The 18676-nt window shown below is 56.7% G+C and overlaps 8 protein-coding genes across 8 annotated transcripts; 2 read left to right on the top strand and 6 right to left on the bottom strand.

Annotated features, from left to right (window-relative positions):
• Positions 1-799: 799 nt before the first annotated feature.
• On the bottom strand, positions 800-2578 carry GLRG_02351 (WD domain-containing protein; the record flags this gene model as incomplete). The annotated part of the gene is made up of 1 exon (XM_008093009.1): positions 800-2578. The coding sequence occupies one exon, from the start codon at positions 2576-2578 to the stop codon at positions 800-802; it is 1779 nt and encodes a 592-aa protein (XP_008091200.1).
• Positions 2579-4454: 1876 nt separating this feature from the next.
• On the bottom strand, positions 4455-5393 carry GLRG_02350 (uncharacterized protein; the record flags this gene model as incomplete). The annotated part of the gene is made up of 1 exon (XM_008093008.1): positions 4455-5393. One exon carries the CDS (start codon positions 5391-5393, stop codon positions 4455-4457), a length of 939 nt encoding a protein of 312 aa, XP_008091199.1.
• Positions 5394-6414: 1021 nt separating this feature from the next.
• Positions 6415-7556, top strand: GLRG_02349 (bucentaur or craniofacial development; the record flags this gene model as incomplete). The annotated part of the gene is made up of 2 exons (XM_008093007.1): positions 6415-6773; positions 6860-7556. 2 exons carry the CDS (start codon positions 6415-6417, stop codon positions 7554-7556), a joined length of 1056 nt encoding a protein of 351 aa, XP_008091198.1.
• Positions 7557-7730: 174 nt separating this feature from the next.
• GLRG_02348 (DSBA-like thioredoxin domain-containing protein) lies at positions 7731-8633 on the bottom strand (the record flags this gene model as incomplete). Its single annotated transcript, XM_008093006.1, has 4 exons — positions 7731-8302; positions 8360-8400; positions 8460-8538; positions 8600-8633. 4 exons carry the CDS (start codon positions 8631-8633, stop codon positions 7731-7733), a joined length of 726 nt encoding a protein of 241 aa, XP_008091197.1.
• A 512-nt stretch (positions 8634-9145) lies between these two features.
• GLRG_02347 (short chain dehydrogenase) lies at positions 9146-10356 on the top strand (the record flags this gene model as incomplete). Its single annotated transcript, XM_008093005.1, has 4 exons — positions 9146-9239; positions 9329-9519; positions 9603-9935; positions 10045-10356. The coding sequence occupies 4 exons, from the start codon at positions 9146-9148 to the stop codon at positions 10354-10356; spliced, it is 930 nt and encodes a 309-aa protein (XP_008091196.1).
• A 285-nt stretch (positions 10357-10641) lies between these two features.
• GLRG_02346 (dihydrouridine synthase) lies at positions 10642-12392 on the bottom strand (the record flags this gene model as incomplete). The annotated part of the gene is made up of 2 exons (XM_008093004.1): positions 10642-12162; positions 12246-12392. The coding sequence occupies 2 exons, from the start codon at positions 12390-12392 to the stop codon at positions 10642-10644; spliced, it is 1668 nt and encodes a 555-aa protein (XP_008091195.1).
• A 570-nt stretch (positions 12393-12962) lies between these two features.
• On the bottom strand, positions 12963-13400 carry GLRG_02345 (uncharacterized protein; the record flags this gene model as incomplete). Its single annotated transcript, XM_008093003.1, has 1 exon — positions 12963-13400. A coding segment is annotated over one exon (438 nt), but the record flags the coding sequence as incomplete, so codon positions are not given.
• Positions 13401-13675: 275 nt separating this feature from the next.
• Positions 13676-16343, bottom strand: GLRG_02344 (uncharacterized protein; the record flags this gene model as incomplete). The annotated part of the gene is made up of 3 exons (XM_008093002.1): positions 13676-13723; positions 13793-15184; positions 15354-16343. 3 exons carry the CDS (start codon positions 16341-16343, stop codon positions 13676-13678), a joined length of 2430 nt encoding a protein of 809 aa, XP_008091193.1.
• Between the last annotated feature and the right edge of the window lie 2333 nt (positions 16344-18676).

Raw genomic sequence — 18676 nt, 5'->3', positions numbered from 1 at the left:
TGAGACGCTAGTCTGTTTACGTATAAGCGAGAACGCTCGGGCCAGGCTTTTCCGTGCATTATTGCAGACAGGCACTGGTGGCCGACTGGCTGGCTGGCTGGGCTTCGGTTACTAACCCGGCCACACACCCTGCCAGCCTGCGCCTCCTCAAACCGTCTACAATACCACACCATAGAGGAGGGTAAGCACGGGTGTCAAACGCGTGTGGCCTTGTCCTGTCGGGTCGGGTAACTATCGGCCACCACCAAGGAATGCCGCCGGATCCACGCCACTTGGCATCTGTCGCCTCTCGCTTCCAGTTAGGTAGGAGAGAGAAAAAGTAAAGGGTCCAGGAGTTGCCAGCGGGTTGGAGGCGCGTCAGTCTCTCGTCATGGGCCTCCAGTCGCTCGTTGGCTAAGGCACCGCCCCGGCGGGCCTGGCCTGATGAGTTGGCCGTGGCGGGGATGTCCACACTCCTGCAAGTGCTTTGCCTGTCGCCTTGCGTTCGACGGCTGCTCCCAGCGAAGCTAATCTGATGGAAAGATGAACAAGTGGAGAGATAGATCCCTTGGAAACACGCAGGCCGCAAAGAACTCTTGCCACCTCGGTCTCCTCCAGCTCTCCAGTGTCCTGCTGCTGATCCCTTGGTTAGCTCGCCCCGACTCCAAGGAGTGCAATCCTGCCAATGTTTGCCCTTTCCTCCTCCAAATTTAGACTCATGCTCCCTCCGACCGTGCCCCCTCCCCCCCCCCCCCCCCCCCCCCCACGAAATACCACGCGCAGCTGCCGGCCGAGGCGTAAGATCGGCCCGCCCCATTCCTTACCGCTTCACCTTCTTCTTGTCGGGCCCTGCCTCTTCGCCGTCGCTCACATCCGCGTACTGGGTTACTGGCTGCGTTTTCTGCCACGCAGCAGTGAACATGGGGTCTTTCTGCGCAGCGTCGGCATATTTGAGAAGTGCTTCCCTTGGATCTTCGTGGAGCATCTTTGCCAGAGGAATATTTTCTGCGATATGCTTTTCGTCGGGCTGGTTCCTCATAAATGGTGTCTGTTCCAGCACAGCCGGTCTCCTGGGGTCTCGAGACTTGCCTGACGCCGTCACTCCCGCGTTTCTCCTGCCAGCCATCGCACTGCCCGGTGTAACGATGGAGTCTCCCGACATGCCAACAGACATGTCCGTAGTTCGAGAAGGGTCGTCGTCAATGTGCCGCTTCTTCGGCGCCCGCGACATCACCTCGACAGCACCCCGAGTAGACATGGTCGGGTTGTACATCACATGTGTCTCGCCGTTCGCTGAACCCGTAATAATCTGGTTGATCTTGGGATGCCAGTTGACGGTGATGAGGGGCGCCCCTGGAGTGATGGGCGTGACGTGTTCGGGCCGCAAGTTTCCAGGGTTCAAAATGTGCAGGTCGCCCGTTGCCGAGCCCGTCAGGATGCTGGTCGAGTTTGGCGAGTATTTGATGTTGCTCATGGGGAAATGATCCGACGTTGACGCATGGTCCACCGTGACAAGAGGCGTCTTGAACTTTCGCGTATCCCACAGCTTGATCGTGTTATCGCCTCCTCGCGTTACTACCATCCGACCGTCGGAAGAGATATCGATGCCTCCAGTCCAGGTATCCGGCTTGTGAGCGTCTCGGATCTCGGCCGAGGGCCTTGAGAACGGGCTGTTGCCGCTATACATGACCAGGGAGCCGTCGAGTGCAGCGGCAACAAGCACGTTGCTACCAGCTTGTGCTGGCGCGCCCCATGCGACGGCAGTCATCCTTGTTCGGCCCGCAGACCCCGCTGCTTTCGACTTGAAGACAATTACGTCCCTTTGGCTGCGTTTGTTATTGATGTCCCAGATCCGGAGAGTGCTGTCAGTGCCGGCAGTGACGCATAGATTTCTGTCATTGGGGTGCCAAGTCCCTGTCGTAACTTCTGAGATGTGGCCCTTGGTATTGTTCATGTCCCTCAAGTACATGTCTCCCTTGACGAACTCGGTGACAATATCGCCGTCCCTCGACATGATCTTGGCCTGCGGGTGGGCGGAGACGCAGAGGAAGACGCTCCCGGATAGGGGGTTGAACTCGACATGGTGGATCGGGTGCGATTCGGAGTTCACCGCAGAGGACTTGGCTTCCCATGGGTCGACGCTTCGGAATGCTCGGAGAGTACTCGGTGTCATGGATGCGAAATCGTGCAGGTTGATCTTGCAGTCAAGCGACGCTGACACGAGTCTTCCACCGGCCGGGTCCAGCGTGACCGTCGTCACGGCTCTCTCGTGTGTTTTCAGAACCAGTTCGTGCGAGACTGGGTAGTCATCGCCATCTTCAGAGTCGTCAGAGTCCGAGTCCGACCCGTCGCTACCACTGTCACTGTCTGAGTCGGGCTTTTTCGCCTTCTGGGCAGCTGATGGCGGACCTGCTGCGGATGCCTCGTGGGGCGTCCCGGTCGAGGGCTTCTCTGCGGTTCTTCGGCTCCGGTCGATCTGAGCTGCGATGTTGGCTTCCTTTGACTTTTTCCCAAATGAAGCTGGGAGGAATGCGCGCATGGGATCGTCCTCGGCCAGCTCGGGGCCTTCGACCACGAAATCCTCGCCGTCGCTGCTCATTGTGGTGGTATTCTCGGGTGTGTGAGGAGGCCAGGAGGCGTGTCAGGAGGAAAACTGGAAAAAGAATAATTCGGATATGGTCACAATATCTACCCAAGCCAGCCAGGTACGTAAGTGACTGGAGATGGGGGTGATGTCAGGCAGGAGCACTGCAGCAGGGGCCCTATATCCGTATGCCTAACCGAAACTTGATTAGCGCTGAGTACCTTTGGTGAAGGCGGTGGTCAAAGCGCCCAACGGTTCATGGTCAACCTCACGACAGATCATCAGCGCAAGGCAAGACACCGCTAGGACAGGAAGCTACCCAGTCGCTTCCAGTAAAGTGGTCGATCGGTCGGTCGGCATATGAAAACCTGAAGAACAATCTGTGGCTAACCTTGTTCCACGAATTGAACCACGGCAGTTCCTCACGGCATCAAGGAATGCATCGCATTTGTAAGATGATGTGTTGCACGCGAATGAAAGGGACCTTCTCGATCCACCTCGCTATTGCGTACCCCTGAATGACCGAAATTCTTCATCTCGATACTGGCACTTTGAGAGATTCGGCCGTAAGTATACTTCAATCTCAAGTCGCCATTCCCGGATCTCACCGCCCGTCGAAGCCGGACGTGAACCGCATCTCGCAGTTCTTCGGCAATGCACCTAATTGACCTTTGTAGATCTCGAGACGTCCCTCGACTACCTGAGTATGGCCTCCAGGGTAGCTTCACCTCAGCCATGATAGCATTCTCGTCGATGATTTTGACAAAGAGCCAACGTCGTAGCACACGGAAGTACTCGATACTGTTGATTTAAGCCATTGTGTCCCGTTTGGTTTATTTGACTCGAAAGACATGTCAGTACTTGGCCAAGGATCTGACCTTGTATGTGGCACATGTGGCTGAGGTTCTTGGGGAGTTGGAAACGAGCAGAACCGTACATAATTTATAGACGTAGTATAGCCACATAGCCATAATCGTCCACAATCGACTAATTGCGTCATGGGATATGTATGAGACGAACACACTTTTGTTCCGTAAATATCTTATCATTATGATAGCGAAGGGAATAAAGTGGTCTTCTAGAGAGATAGTTACCGAATAACGATGTTACCAGTTTCTAAACAGTGATAAATGAGACGCATGTCAGAACATTGATTACTCTGAAGACAATGCATATTTCATGGTAATATCATTCAAAAGGAGAAGCCTGTGTGAAAGCTAACGAAACATGCCCCCCATACTCACTAGTGTACTCAACGAGATGCTAGGATAATGTGTGTTGTCGAAGTCGAGGAAGGACGCTGACGGATATTTGATCCTAGGACATCAAGCCTGCCTGTTTTGTACTTCGCCATCATCAAACGCTCCGAGACAGGCATAGCGGACAACACTTTCACACAATTTGTCCCCAATCGTGACCACCACTACATGCAGACTTCCTTCCCCCAACCAGATCATCGTCATATCACGGCATTGCAGATATGTTGCGGCTCCACGAGATCGGTCCAATACCGGCTTAGTGTTACTGGGGTTGGGCATGAAAACCCCTTGATGTCACTTATTTTTTTTCTGGGGGAAGGGGGGGTTCTTTCAACTTCACATGTAATAACGACTCCCTTGTGACGTTAGACAACAAAGTTCACCAATGCATCAGACCAGTAAGATAGTCCACTACTTCGCATACGAGAAAGGTTGCACTATTGCACCGTAAGGGGTGGCGTATCGTGACAAACTGCTTCTGATAATGTGCACTGGTGAAGGAGCCGGCAGGTCGGCGTTAGGACAACCGTTGATGGATTTTGTGCATGGTTTGGTCCTGGAGCGTTGATCTTGATCAATTTCCTGACGATTTACAGATCCCGAGAACTCATGTTGTACTCATATCTATTTGTCTAGGAGGCAAAAGCTGCAAGCCGCTTCAATTCCTCCTGCTTCATTCGCTCCTGCGCCTTGATCCTCTCTGGAACGACCTTCTCCCGGGCAGCCGTAATCTTCCATTCGGGCAGCGACTCTACGCCCAAGGCCCTCAAGGTGGCCTGCTCCACAAGGCTATAAGCGCCGTCCGGCCTGTTGAAGTCGTGGGGCTGGATGAGAGAGACCGGGGGGTTCGTGATAATTCTCAGCCGCCTAAGAGGGTTCCACGAGACGGTGTGCAACATGAGGGGATGAAGCAGATAGACGTCGCCCACGTTGCCGTGGGCCTCGACGAACCCGTCGCAGCTTCGGGCGAGCGAGTTATACCAGTCGAGGCTCGTCGGCTTTGCGAATTCCGGGTCGCCTCTCGGTACCATTCGCACCGAGACGCCGTCGGGGTGGTCGTGAAGGTGCTTCGCGATCTTGGGTATCGCTTCCGGGCAGATGAAGGTCGCGCCACCGCCAGGGACAATATCCGTGAACAGCGGAATGACCAACAACCCCTGTTCCGGGGAGTCGAGGTAATGGACGAAGAAGTCGCCGTCCACGTGCCAGATGTCCAACTGTTTGGGATCGACCTCCCGGCCCTCGTTCTCCTCGCTCCCGAGGTTGACGATGAGCGAGTCCTGCCACTGCTTCGACTCGGGCGTAGTGCGGTCCTCTCCACCGCACACCTCGCATATGGCTGCCCAGGCCTTCGGGGCGAACTCTGAAGCGTCGAATTTGCGGTGGTGAGGCATGTTTGTTCGCGGCTTCCAGGTCGACCTGTCGTTGGGATCCATGCCCAGTCGTGTCCAGACATCCTTGGTGACCCAGTCCGCCTGTTCCTTGGTAAAGCAGTTGCTCAGCTTGAGCCAACCATGTTGTCTGAAGTGCTCTTTTTGAGACTCAGTGAGAGGCTCAGCCGGGCATGACATGGCCGCGGACAACTGAAGAATAACTTATTCAGTCAACCTATAAGGTGGGTAGCTCCGATAGAGGCGCTAGTCGACGATGAGCAAGCAGTTTGAGATATTGGCCGAGGGAAACGAAAAGAAATAACAGAGGAACCGGCCAGAGCCCAACTCATATATCGTTAAATCTGGACGGAGTGAATTCCGGGACGTTTGCACTGAGAGGGAGGTTCTTATAGACCCCTACGGAGGGGAACATGTGCCCCGCGAACTTAGAACTGGTGGCAACAGGATGCCCAGCTTGTGCGGGGAAAGGGAAATCAGGACCAACACCATTCCGCAGCCATTTTATTGGACGAAGGGGAACGAGTCTGTCACATTTGCTGTGAAAAGATACGATTCGGTACAGCTACGCCTCAACCCCTCCCTCTTTCATAGGGATTCGAATGCCTGGAAGACATGGGGGCAGGCCCAGCCAGAAAGAAGCGTCTTCAAGGCTCCCATGGCGTTAAGCTAGAGTTCATGAGACCGGCTAAATAGACAAATAATGGATCTTTTGTCGATCCCCCTCTCAAGGAAGCAAAAGTCATGATGCCCTCAACCGGGTAAAGTGAGACGGGTTGCCGGGGGGGAGGGGATTGGATTGCGATAGAGGGGCTGTGCGTCGTGGCAGAGTCTTTGTTGGCATCCGGTTATTCATACGTATACATTGGTGCTGTAGTGTCGCGCATGCATTTCGCGCAGCGTACTGGCACAACGTGCAGTTGAGAAGACCATGATAAGATACAAGGGGTTTTCAACAGAGCGTCCCCAAATGTTTCCTACAGACCACTAGTGGCTACTAGGTGGCTCGCTGTCTGGGCAAGGCACAAGTACTTCGAGACATGATTGGCCACACGCCGAGTCCCACCAAAGAACATTCGGTCAACACTGTACCGACGGCAGCCGACTAAACTTTCCAGTTCTGCGCGCGTCTGCATCCCCCTTCCCTTCGGTAACCAATTCTTCCAGTCCTCGATACACTTTACATCCAACCAAAAAAGAAATGCCACCTGATCCAATAGTAGACGACGAAGAGTATGAGTCCTCGCAGGACTCCGACTTCGCGCCCGAGGACGTCGTCGCAGCAGATGGCGCCTCCGAGGCGTCCGATCCCGAGACCGACGGCGAAGACGCGACGGCGGCGGCGACGAAGCTCGCCAAACGTAAGCGCGACGCCGACGGCGGCGAGGCCGAAGACGCGGGCTTCGAGAACTCGGGCGACGAGGCGCTGATCAAGAAGGCGAAGAAGAAGAAGAAGAGGCGCAGGAAGGCCAAGGATGCGGACGCCGCCGCCGCCCCGGACGAGGAGGACGAGGGGGGCGATGGAGGGCTTGTCAAGACGCGGAGCATGCGCGCCGCAGAGTGAGTCGACACCTTTTCCTTTCTCTCTCTTTATTTTCCCGGCTCCGCGCCGGTTGAAGCGACCGTACTGACGAGAGGGGCTACAGAAAGCAGGAGCGCAAGACGGCGGCAGTGTCCGGCCCGGTAACGGTCGACGTCGAAGCGATCTGGGCACAGATGCTCGCGGGCCAGACGGTAACACCGCCGACCACCGAAGACAAGACCACCGAGGAAGCCGACCCCGTCGGGACCAAGAAGCCCGGCGCCGAAGCCGACGCGACAAAGCCAGACGAGGCCCTCGGCGGCGGCGACCCCTCGGATATGATACGTATCAAACGGACCTACAACTTCGCCGGCAAGGTCCACACGGAAGAGAAGCTCGTGGCGCGCTCCTCGGCCGAGGCGAAGCTCTACCTCGCCTCACTCGGGAAGGACGCCGCCGCGGACGCGGGGGGCGGGGGGGAGGGGGAGGAGGAGGAGCCCAAGCGGGTGCTCAGGAAGGCGTTCCGGTCGGCCTTTGAGCCGGTCGTCGAGGTCGCGGGCCAGCGGTCCGACCTGAACCTCGGCGTGGCGGTGCGGATCAAGGCGCGCGAGAAGGAGGCTCAGGCCAAGAAACTCAACACGGTCGAGAAGAGCAAGATGGACTGGGCCGGCTTCGTCGACAAGGAGGGGCTCAAGGACGAGCTCGAGCTGGCGGGCCGGGCCAAGGGGTCGTACGCAGAGAGGCAGGACTTCCTGGCGCGCAGCGAGGCCAAGAGGGAGGAGGAGGCCCGCCGCGCGAGGTTGGCCGGCCGCGTGCTGTGAGATTGGGACGAGTCCGGGGTTTTTTTTTTTTTTGGCAGGCCGTAAGGTCTCGTGCCATGTATACGATTCGGCGTTTATTTTTTACTTTTTTTCGTCTTTTTTTTTTTCAGTTATCAGAGATACCCCCCAACCCCCGAATTCTATTTACAAATAAAGCCACTCGTGTTGAGTTACCTACAGCTTCGCGCCTTTGCTTTGCGGCGGGAGGATGGCGACATCCTGGTACGGGACGCCCAAATGATCATACATGAAGTGAAACCTGTCGCTCCCAAAGAACGGCCCCCCCTTGCCCTCGTCGTTGACAACCCAGAACCAGGGCGCGCCGAACGCGCCCCGCTCGACCGCCTCCTGCGTCTTCGCTTTGACCGAGTCCTTGATCTCCTGCGCCGCGGCCCCCTCCAGGATCCTCCTGACGTCCGCGTCGCTGAACAGCCGGTCCTCGGTGTCGCCGGGGTACTGCCGCGGCGCGTCGGCCAGTGCCGCGGCCAGGGCGTCGGGCTTGGTGAGGTTGACATTGGGCGGCTCCCAGAAACGGTGGAGAAGCCAGTGCCAGGCCGTCAGGTACGCGGCGTGCGTATAGTTGGCTTTGATGAAGTGCAGCGCGCGGAGGGGAAGGACCGTCATGGTGCTCTCCATGAAGTTGTCGGGCGGGGTGATGTCGGGCTTGCCCACCCTCACGGAGGACCGGCGGGCGTCAAAGCTGCCGTACACGGCCTTGGCCGGGAGGGACCATGGTGGTTTGTTCCCTGTGCATGGTCATTGAGGAGGGGCAGAACGGGACGGCGGCGTCAGGAGCTGCTTACCTGTAGCGGCGTTGACGGCGCCAAGCAGGATTGGATGGATGCTGAGGAAGAGGCGTGTTACCAAGCGATGGCATTGAAGGAGGAAAATGCGGCAACCAACTCTACATGGACTCCATGCGCCGCAAGGAGCTCTTGGTTCTTGATTATATGGTAGAATGCGATGTAGCTGTATAGAGATGCTTGCGCCCGGGAACCAGTCAGCTCTGCGACAACATGTACTCATAGTAAACCAAGACTCACCGATGTCTAAATAAGCATCGACCCTGCCGCCCATCTTGGCGGTGTTCGGAACGATCAAGATGGCTGCAGAGGTTCGTCCAAAGCAGTGGACGAGCAAGGAGGGCAATCGGTCTGTTTGGTTCGTAGCTTATCTATGGCGCAATTATTCTGCAGAACGTGTTGAGGCGGCAAGACGGGGGGGCTGTGAGAGTTGAAGGGTGAAGTTGAGGTGGATGGCGTGGGGAACCTCGGCATCGAGTGCTGGAATCCGGGGTCGGATAGCTAGCCCCGGCTTGGGGGGGGGGGGGGGGGGGGGGGCAGCATCATTAGTCGCTCCAAGCCAGGGCGCGATGATCACTAATACGCAATTCTGCCGAGCCCCAACGACATGTTTACTATTCCAGATCACATCTTCATGCCTCAATAGCTTGTGATAAAAGGGACTGTGCGTCAATTACAAGACAGGTGATTCTGCACCTCTAATCGCGCATCCGCATGTCCTGATTCCATCTTCGTGTAGCCACTTAATATAATCACTGATCCCTCCAAGGGAGTATATCAGGAACGATGGATGACGGAAAGCAGGTAGCTCTCGTAGTCGGCGCCTCCAGAGGCATCGGTCGACAGGTCGCAATTGACCTCGCAAAGAATGGCTACACGGGTACCGATGACCCCCCCCCCCCCCTTTCTCGAGCTCATGGTCCCCAACCAAAAGAAGAAGAAATGGACTTGATCGTTGACCAGTCCTAGTCGTCGTGGCAGCAAAGACCACCAGCGATGCGTCCAAGACCACGCCGTTCCCGCCGGACCCCAACTCGCAACAGTCGACGGTCAGCACAGTCGCCCGGGAGATCCACGAAGCGGGCGGCGACGCGACCCCTATTGCTGTAGACGTTCGCGACCAGGACAGCGTGGTACGGATGGTCAAGCAGACGGTAGAGGTAGGTCCTCTTGTCCTCCCAGCTCCTCTCTTCATCCGCCGCCAGAAGCCGACTAACACACCATCCCTCCCCCTTCCCTCCAGAGGTACGGGCGCCTCGATGTCCTGGTCTACAACTCTGGCGCCATCTGGTGGTCTTCGGTCGAAGACACGCCACCCAAGCGCTTCCAGCTGATGCAGCGCGTGAACCCAGAGGGCCTTTACCTGACCCTCCACGCGGCGCTCCCGCACCTCAAGCACCGCGGTCGCGGCCGCGTCGTCGTCGTCAGCCCGCCCATCTATAGCCGCTTCTTCCGCGGCAAGACGGCCTACGCCATGGGCAAGGTGAGCATGAGCGTCCTGACCAAGGGCCTGGCCATGGACTTTGCCCGGCAGGGGCTGGACGAGATGGCCATCACGAGCATCTGGCCCGCCGTGGTATGTATTACAGCCCAAAGTTTCCGCCTGCATCTGCCACAACGCCCCCCTCTCCTAGTCCGATCAGACAAACTTTGTGAGCTGACGACGACGATACCGTTCGTGCCAGGCCATCGAGTCCGCCGCCACGCAGAAGTTCCAGGCCGCCGACCCGGGCGAGTCGAGGGACCTGCGCCGGCCGACCATCTTCTCCGACGCCGTGCTCGCGATCCTGCGCGCCCCGGCCGGCCGGGTCAACGGCGAGCTCGTGCTGGACGAGGACTTCCTGCGGGACCACGCCGGCGTCACCGACTTTTCAAAGTACGCTCTCGTCCCCGGCGCGCGGCCGCGGAGGATCATGCCGGCGGTGCTGCCGGACCTCACCGTGAGAGAGCAGGACGACGAGGGAAAGAGGTACGACAGCGCCAAGGCCAAGTTGTGACAAAAAGAAAAAGAAAAAAAAACGGCGTCTGTGGGCGGCGGTCGTGGTTGACGAGATAGAGAGAGAGAGGGTCGTCTGAATCGCCTTGGCTTTTGTATAACATCTCTGATAGCCTCCCGGGGCTGGTGGCCCTGCAGTCACCAGTCTCAAAGGAGGGGGGACTTACTCCGCCCAGTCCTCGGCTCTAAGTTCCTATATCAAACATCTCGGAAGAGGGAGGGGTATATTCTTCTAAACTCTTTGTTGTATGGTAATTCTTTTTAAAATTCGTGATGGAGAATCACTTCAGCCCGCGAGTAACTTGTCATCAGTCTCCAGCACTTTTTCCTGAACACTCTGCCCCGCCGCCGTCTCCCCTTTGGCCTTGCCGTTCGCTGCCTCGGCTGCCGCCTCGCCGCCGGCAGCCTCGCCGTTTTCGGCCTTGCCCATCTTGGCTTTGTCCTTCTTGCTCATCGACACGGCCCCCTTGGCCAGGGCCTCCTTGGGCAGGGGCCGGATGATGGGCTGCACGACCCACCACGGCCTCTTGCACCGCTTGATGGCGCCTCGGGAGCTCTCCCCGTCCTCCTCGATCACCTCGCCCGGGTCCGCCGTGGGGCCCAAGACCTCGTCGCCCTCGAACATGGCGGGTCCGGCCTTCTCGTACTCGAGCAGCCCGTCCGCGACCTTCCTCTCCACCATGCTCAGTATCTTCTCGTACGCTTCCAGGTCCCCGGCACGGCTCTTGGCGAGCAGGTCTCGCACGTCCGTGTGCTTCGATACGAAGTGCCGCAGCAGGTGGAACATGTGCGGCTGCATCGCCGAGTAGTTGGGGCTCAGGGTCCGGCTCTTCCCCAGCTTGGGCGTGTCCTTTCTGCGCTTCTTGCGCTCCGGCTCTTCCTCTTCCGCCAGCGCCTTGTCCATTTCCTTCATCCACGCTGTGTCGTCGCCGGGCACGAAGAGGGGCCGCCTCGATGGCGGCTCCTCGCCCGCGGCGTACTTGTGCAAGATATCCATGTACCGCCTCATTACCGCGTCCACGCGGTACCCGCCCTTGCCGTCCTTGCCGCGCCAGTACTCCCGCGTCTCTGTTCCGGGCTCGGGCGGGCGGCTGAAAATGGTGGGGTCGCTGAGGTTTCCCTCGGCGCTCATGATACCATCTGCGCCTGTGGCCTCCAACGCACGCTGGAGGTCGTCATGCTGCAGGATGTTTCCGTTGGCGAAAAGCACCGTCTCCGGCGGCAGTTGCTCCCTCAACCACTTGATGGTACTCCAGTCTGCTAGGCCCGTCAAGTGGCCCTTTTGCTCTCTCAGCCTTCCGTGAACCGTGAGGATCGACGCACCGGCCGACAGTACATTCTTGGCGTATGCGAGTGTCGCCTCCCTGGTGGGCAGTATCCTGATCTTGGCCGTCACGGGGATCGGCAGGTTCCGGTGCAGGGTGTTGATGAGCTTGAAAATGAGCTCCTGGTCCTCCTGCAGGAAGGCACCGTATTTTCCCTTCTTGGCGATGCCCTGCGGGCATCCTAGGTTGAGATCGACGGCGTCGCAGTACGGAGCAACCCTCAGCGCAGCGCCCAAGAGAGCATCGGGATCGTTTGCGCAGAATTGTACAAAGAGCGGGCGGTCGATGGAAGGGTTGCCGTCGAGCCAGGCCTGCGGCGTCGAGGTGGAATCGTTTGCGTCACCGGGTCGCACGGCCTGGAAGTGGCACTGGCGGTAGTTTTCCGTATCTTTGAAAAGTCGCGCGTGAAACATGGGCGTGTAGGCCACCAGATTTTTCTGCTCAGCTGGCGGTATGAACGATCGACTCAGCATTCTCCAGGCCTGCGACGATGATGCCCAACGTCAGCGGTCCGTTCAAAACCATGCCCTTTCACAAAAACCAGCACGAGCTGCGCCAAACTTACAAATTCGGACTGGTCCACCATGGGTGCGAGAATGTACTTTGGGCTTCCAATGCTCTCGTAGAAAGCCCGGCCGTGCAGCTTGGGCTTGGCTGCTGCAGCTGTTCCGGCCTCGAGCCCCGCGGTTGGGGTCTCGATCGTTGTCGCCATCCTTATCGAGGAAAAATGACGGGCGAGGAGCCGGCTTGTCTGAGAAGTCCGGAGCCTCCACAGCCTGAAAAGGCCCTCCAGTGTGTCGGCTGTCTAGAAGCTGGGCTATGCGACCAATTGTAGTATCGTCAGTCGCGTGTCATTCGTATGCGACAAGGGATACGACGGTCGTGACAAAGCCAGGGGTTTTTTTCCCCTTCATTTCTTCTTTTTTTTTCTGTCGAGCCTTGCGCCAGACAGAATACGAGGCTGATAGCCCCAGATTGAGTTGTCTTATCTGGTTGGTGGGGCCATGGGTCTTGGTATCACCCACCACAGGATGATGCGTAGTAGGTACCTTACTTAAACTAGGCACCTCAAGACTTCCCTCTCTAGGTGGCTAAGTGCACCTCTATCAACTGTCCACGATTGCTCGTTCTGGGACCCAGTGAGCGTCGTCCTTGTTCTGTACTGAGACCGTGTGTCAGACAAGTCAAGGCATGCAAAAACTCAATGCGCAATTGTCGCAAGTAGATAGCTGTCACATGTGAGTGAGGAGGTACACCTCCCCCACACAGCCATAACTGAGTGCGCTCTAAAAGTATTCAATTCGCTGGAGCGGTCTGTACCCTCTTGAGACTCAAGCTGTTTTTCCTGATAAAAAAAAAGCCACACTCTATTCTGCCTTCTCTTGACCCGACGAACTAGAAGGCGACAATGTAATTCGAAGAGAACCCACAGACAGATAAAGAAAGAAGAAAGAAGTCCTTTGACCCTCCAACAAAGCAAATACCAACACAGTAAAGCTCGACCGAGTATCAAGCGCGAGCAAAGAGATCCTTTCAGAGTCCGCATGCTACTATCGCCACAGGGCTTGGGCCCCATCTGATAATAATAAAAAGTGTAAGATGATAGGAGGCCGCAAATCACTGCTGCCGTCGTCTCCCCATGGTCCGTGTAATCGCTGCCCAAATGCAAACGGGTCTTTGGCCCGCCATCTGTCTGCACTGACTGGATATCGAAGGCCATCCTGCCTCTCCGGCCGCCTTGCTCGTATGCCTGCCATTCCACCCGCCGCAAATAACATGAAAAACAGAGAATTAATCCACAAAGGGCGGCCGGCGTGTGCTTCTCAGTCAGGCAAGAAAATGCTGTCAATGTGACGATTGATAAACGCCTTGACGCCGTACGATGCTGTTCCTGAACGCCGTCAAAAGGTAAATGTAGTGGAAATACATGATCGGGCTTTGCTGCCCATCGAGAAGCAGAGTTGGGAAGATTCCGTCTCGCAGGCGTAGCCGTCGTTAGAAAAAGTGCGTGTAAATCTTGGAGTTTTCATGAACTTCCATTTCCTTGGAAACGATTAGCGGTGCACGGCAGAAAAAAAAAACAAGGGGGGCGGGTTTCGGGTGCCGACATACCATCTTGAACGTGTTGAGTTCTTCCTTGATCTGCTGTGCCAGCATCGGCGTAAGGCGGTTGCAAGTTGCAATCTCGCCCCTGCGATCATACTCGCCGCTCGGCCATGTGTCGTGGAAGATAATCCTTGGCGAGAAAGTTGCGTTTCTCTTGGCCGATCCTGAAGGCGTTCCCGGGGCACTCTTACTGTCCTGACGAAGCCTGAGAGCGGTCATGAAGTAATCCTCAGTGCCGATAGCCACTGATCCCGATCGCTTGTGAACTTGCGCCTCATCATTCGGCGTGCTCGGAGCGGTGGAAATGGGCGAGTCAGCGATGTTGGGAATCGCGGGCAGTTCAAAGTTGGAAGTGCGCTCACGAGCAGGACTGCCTGATCGGTTGTTGTTGTTGTTGTTGTGCTTGAGAATCCCCTTCCTGACGGCTGCAAGCACCTCGGCGCGCTCCCTGTCACCGCCGACAATGCTCTTCCGTCCGGCGCTGTCGTTACCGGAGCTCCCAGCGCGTTCGGATACCATGCTGGGAGTGTTGGAGATGTCGAGTGAGTTCCGCTCCAAGCGGGGGAACCCAGTGCCGCCGCCATTTTGCGTACGAGGATCCGCGTTGACGTTGACTCTTTCAGCTTCAACGGTGATCATAGACACTGCAGCCTGGCTGGCTTCTGGAGCCATCGCATCGGCTGCCGGAACGCCGATAACCGATTTAGGTCTGAACAGGCCAACAAGGTTTCGCGTACTCTTCTTCATACCGCGGCCCATCTTACGGATCATGATGGAAGCAGATGACGCGGTCGATGAGATGGACAGGTTGTCCGTCGAGTTGGAGAACAATCGCCCGCCGTAGATGCTGTTTCCGATTCCCCCCTCTTCCTGCTTTTTGGCGATAGCGGCCTGTTCGGCATCGTATATCTCAGCAGGCGTCGGGTCCTTGTGCAGTCGCGACGGGTCGGCCGCGGTACTGGTTTCAGCAGGAGCGGTATCGGGGCCGGCGGCCTTTTTGAAATCGGCAGCACTGCCAAACGAGAAGGCTCTGCGCAATCGTGATGTCTTGCTTTTCGACCTCGTGCTCTTTTGATTGATCGCGGCCAGATGCTGGGCGGCGGGACTACTGGCATTAACTGCGTTGGATGCGGGTGTGCCCGGAGCCGACGCCTGCTGCGAAGCATTGCCCAGAGAGGAAGGTGGTCTTTGTGGACTCGAGTCTGTTGCCATCGTCACCGGCTGGGAAAGGGGAGAGGGCGTCGACTGCTTTTTAGCCGCATCTGACGATGAGCTTCGTGGCGGAACGTTCACAAGCTTGGGATGATCTTGTTTCGATGAGCCGTCATCTGGGTTGGGAGAAGTCGAGGAAGAAGAGGGGGGGTTGACGGCGGGGGTGGGAACGCTGCGGTTGGCAGACTGGCGGAAATAAACTTGTTAGCGATGGAACGATTCAGGATGATCGGGCCGGTGCATGATTGGGCAATCGAATCAAGGGATGAGACGAAGACGCCGACGGCGAAACGACAGAGACAGGGGGAATGATGGAGGTGAAGGATGGAGGTGAAGGATGGGGGTGGTTACTCACCGAAGACGGACGTGAATGGCTACTGCGGCTCGATGCCAGGCTTTCGGCGCTGCCATTACGGACATGCATGTTGTTGTCGACGGGAGGTGTGAGGGTGGAAACCATGCGAAGCGTCTTTTCGTTGTTTTTGGGAGTTGGACGGCGGTCGGGGCGGGGGGGTTCTTCCGAATGGGAGAATTCCTGTGGGGTTAGCGGCTTGGGATAATCGGCAGAATCAAGCGAGTGCATGCTGCGCCGCCTGAGTCGCCTGTCCTCGGTTGATTGCCGATTCAATTGCATGTCATCGGCGGCATCGTAGGAACTGTTTGGCCTGCCCTGATAAGATGGCATTCGACCTCGCACTGACACGCTCTTTTGTTCCGGGGCATTGTACAAATGGCTAACCGTAGCCATGCCGGAGCCTGAAGGGGCACTAGTTTGGCGTGGTTGCTGTTGCTGAAGAGCGGGGCGCCGGTACCGATCAGGCGTTGTCTTAGTGCCAGGGGTCTGAGCGAATGTCATTTGCTGCTGTTGTGTTGCGTTGCCAGATAAGTACGCCGACTGTGGTCTCGGGGCCTGCGAGTTCGTGCGAGCAGCAGGAATCGCCAGGTCGTCCCTCGACCCGCCGTTGCTCGTCCCCATGCCGCCGTGGCCGTAGCCAGCGCTGGACATGGAAGAGCTTCCAGAATGACGGGATCGGCTTGCGTCTTGTCCGTGGACCATGCCTTGCGTCGGAACAGCTGGGGAAGAGGATGTGCGGTAGCCACTACCGTACTGCTGCCACTGGCCGTTGGCGTTCAGGCTCGGGGTACTGGTAAAGGCGTATGGCTGAATCGGGGCGTTACTCCCGCGGTATACACCAGACCCGGAGAAGTTTCTCTGAGCTTGCTGGGCGGCCATGTATTGCTGATTCGCCTGAGCCTGTGCGGGGATCATGCTGCCGGGGGATCTCGGCTCGAGGGTGGTGACAGTGGTGGTCTGCTGAGGATACGTTTGAACCAACGCGGCCATGTTCCAAGCAGCCGACAGTAGAGAAGTGCCAGACGAGTGCTTCTTCGCCGGTCGTTCAGTCGCTCGACCTGCCCAGGTTCACTCGAGACTCATACACACTAGATTCAAGTGGCCTGGACGATGCTGTGATCAGCAATTTGCAGGGCGCAAATTCTCGATACTGGCAAAATGGATCATGTTAGCAAAGCTGAACCAACTTCACGCGGCCGTCAACAGCAGGCGAATATGCCCCCACGCGGTTGATGCATATGCGATACATTACAAAGGTGAGCGTGTCTGTAAAAGCAAGGGGGACGCATATCCTACAAACCTTTCTTCTATTTGATAGCCCACGGAGACAGGCTAGCTAACCTGCCCGGCGTTGTCTGATATTTTCCTGGGCGAGATGGAAGTGCCCGTTTATAATGTTGGAATAGAAGGTCGCCTGCGGCCAGAGGAGAACAACGAGATATTCGGCGGACAGAGGGCAAGACAGAGTGATTCGCTGTTCCCGCGAAGCACTTCTGTTCTAGAGAGGACGAGCACTGGGCGACAGAACAATCGACCGAGGGTAGAGAAGATCAAGTGTCACAGTGACAACTCGAAGCAAAGCTATCAGTCGGCCAAGAACATGGGAATATGAGGCACTCGTATCCGGTTCGGTATCGCGGCAGAGTAGTCGTCGGTACGATGGTGTCGAGTAAGTCAGACGAGCTCGTCTTGTCGTCGAGTTTGAGGTAGGGTTGTATCTTTAATTTTTAAATCATGAAAAAGGAGAAGGGCATTCGTCAGGTGTAGCAAGGGCGCGGTGGTGCTCTTCTTTCTCTCTTCAGTCTCGGTAGGACGGTATGGATGGGACGGGATGGGTGACTAGGTAGAAGGACAGAAAACGACAGGAAGGCGGAATGGGCGATGACCGGAGCGAAGGTGTGATCGGAGCAATTGAATACGGAGACCCAGCGGGAAGGGACTTTGAGCTTCAGGCAGCCTCTGGAGAAATTGAAGGTTTTTTTTTTTTTTTTTTCCTTCTTCTCTTCTTCTTTTCTTTTCCTTTGGGGGGGACGATGACAAAAAAAGGGGGTACGTCGATGGGATGGAATGAATGGGTTCTAGGGGCAGGATGAAATTGGGGGCAGAGAAGCGGTAGAAGAGGGAGGTGAACAGAAAGAAGAAGGGGGAAAGAAAGGGAAGGGAAAGGGTGAGACTTTTTTTTTTTGAGGGGATACACAGTGAGGAAGTCAGGTATGGTGAGAAGGAGTTTCCAATAGAGGAGGAGAAGGACGTTCGTTCTGTGAGGCAAGGCGCGCCAGGCAAGGCGAGGCAAGGCAAATGGATGGGCAAATGGCGGCTTTACTTTAGGGGGGTGCGTGGAAGGGTCGAGATGGAGATTGCCAAATGGGAAGGTTTTTGGTATCGTACCGATGCTGCCTGCATTGGTGTACTGGAGCCAGACAGGACGGACCAAAGATGGAGTTCCACTATGGAGACTCACAGACCAAAGTACCTCTGCAGCATTATGTGGCTTTGAAGGTACAAAGTGTTGCGTCTTGGCACCTGGCAAATGCACATCCATACGTCCTGGATTTTCGGTCCCTATCCTTGATCCCATGTCTGTACATACACATACCCTGTACTTTCCTGCGGCACCATGGGGGTCCCTGTTCAACATGGTCGTCTCTGACTGGTCCAAACTGGCCCTGCAAGTGCTGTGAACTGGGGCTACCTGCTGTGGTCTGAGAGAAAGAGAGAAGGAGGCCGAGGGACGGAAAGAAAGGGAGAGGAACATTCGAGCGTTTCCTCTCACTTGCCTCATACCAATGCCATACCCTATCTAGGTACAGTGCAGTACAGCCAGCCCTGTCCAAGTCCAGTCCTGTCCAGTCCTGTCCAGCCTAGCCAGGTACAAGACCTTCCTTCCTTCCTGCCTTGCTTTCTTACCCCTCTCAGAAACAACAGCAACATCCATCGCATCGGCAACATCTCGCCAACTTGAGCTGTGGCCATAGCGGACGAACTTGACAGGCAGGGTCGAAGGAGGAACAACGAACACTGACCCTTGGAATCCACCAACGGGGGGAGGGGAACATCACGGACTATTACGGATACAGCGTGGGACTTGAAGTGATCGGAGGCGGCCCTGTGCGAAAACAGCCCCCCGTCGTCATTAACATCCCCGTTGGCCGCACAGGGCGGATCCCTTTCCCCAAATAACCCAAACAGGAATGGGTAGAACGCGTCTCTCCTCGTCTCCTCACCCGTGGAGGGAATTGTCTCTCGGTCTGGAGAATTTTGGCATCCTGTCATTGGGCGATCTAAGGAGAGGCGGCGAATCACAGCCCCGCGACCCCTTGCTC

Source organism: Colletotrichum graminicola (genome assembly GCF_000149035.1).
Source record: "Colletotrichum graminicola M1.001 genomic scaffold supercont1.6, whole genome shotgun sequence".
NCBI classification, from domain to species: domain Eukaryota; kingdom Fungi; phylum Ascomycota; class Sordariomycetes; order Glomerellales; family Glomerellaceae; genus Colletotrichum; species Colletotrichum graminicola.
This window is presented reverse-complemented; position numbering and strand designations above follow the sequence as displayed.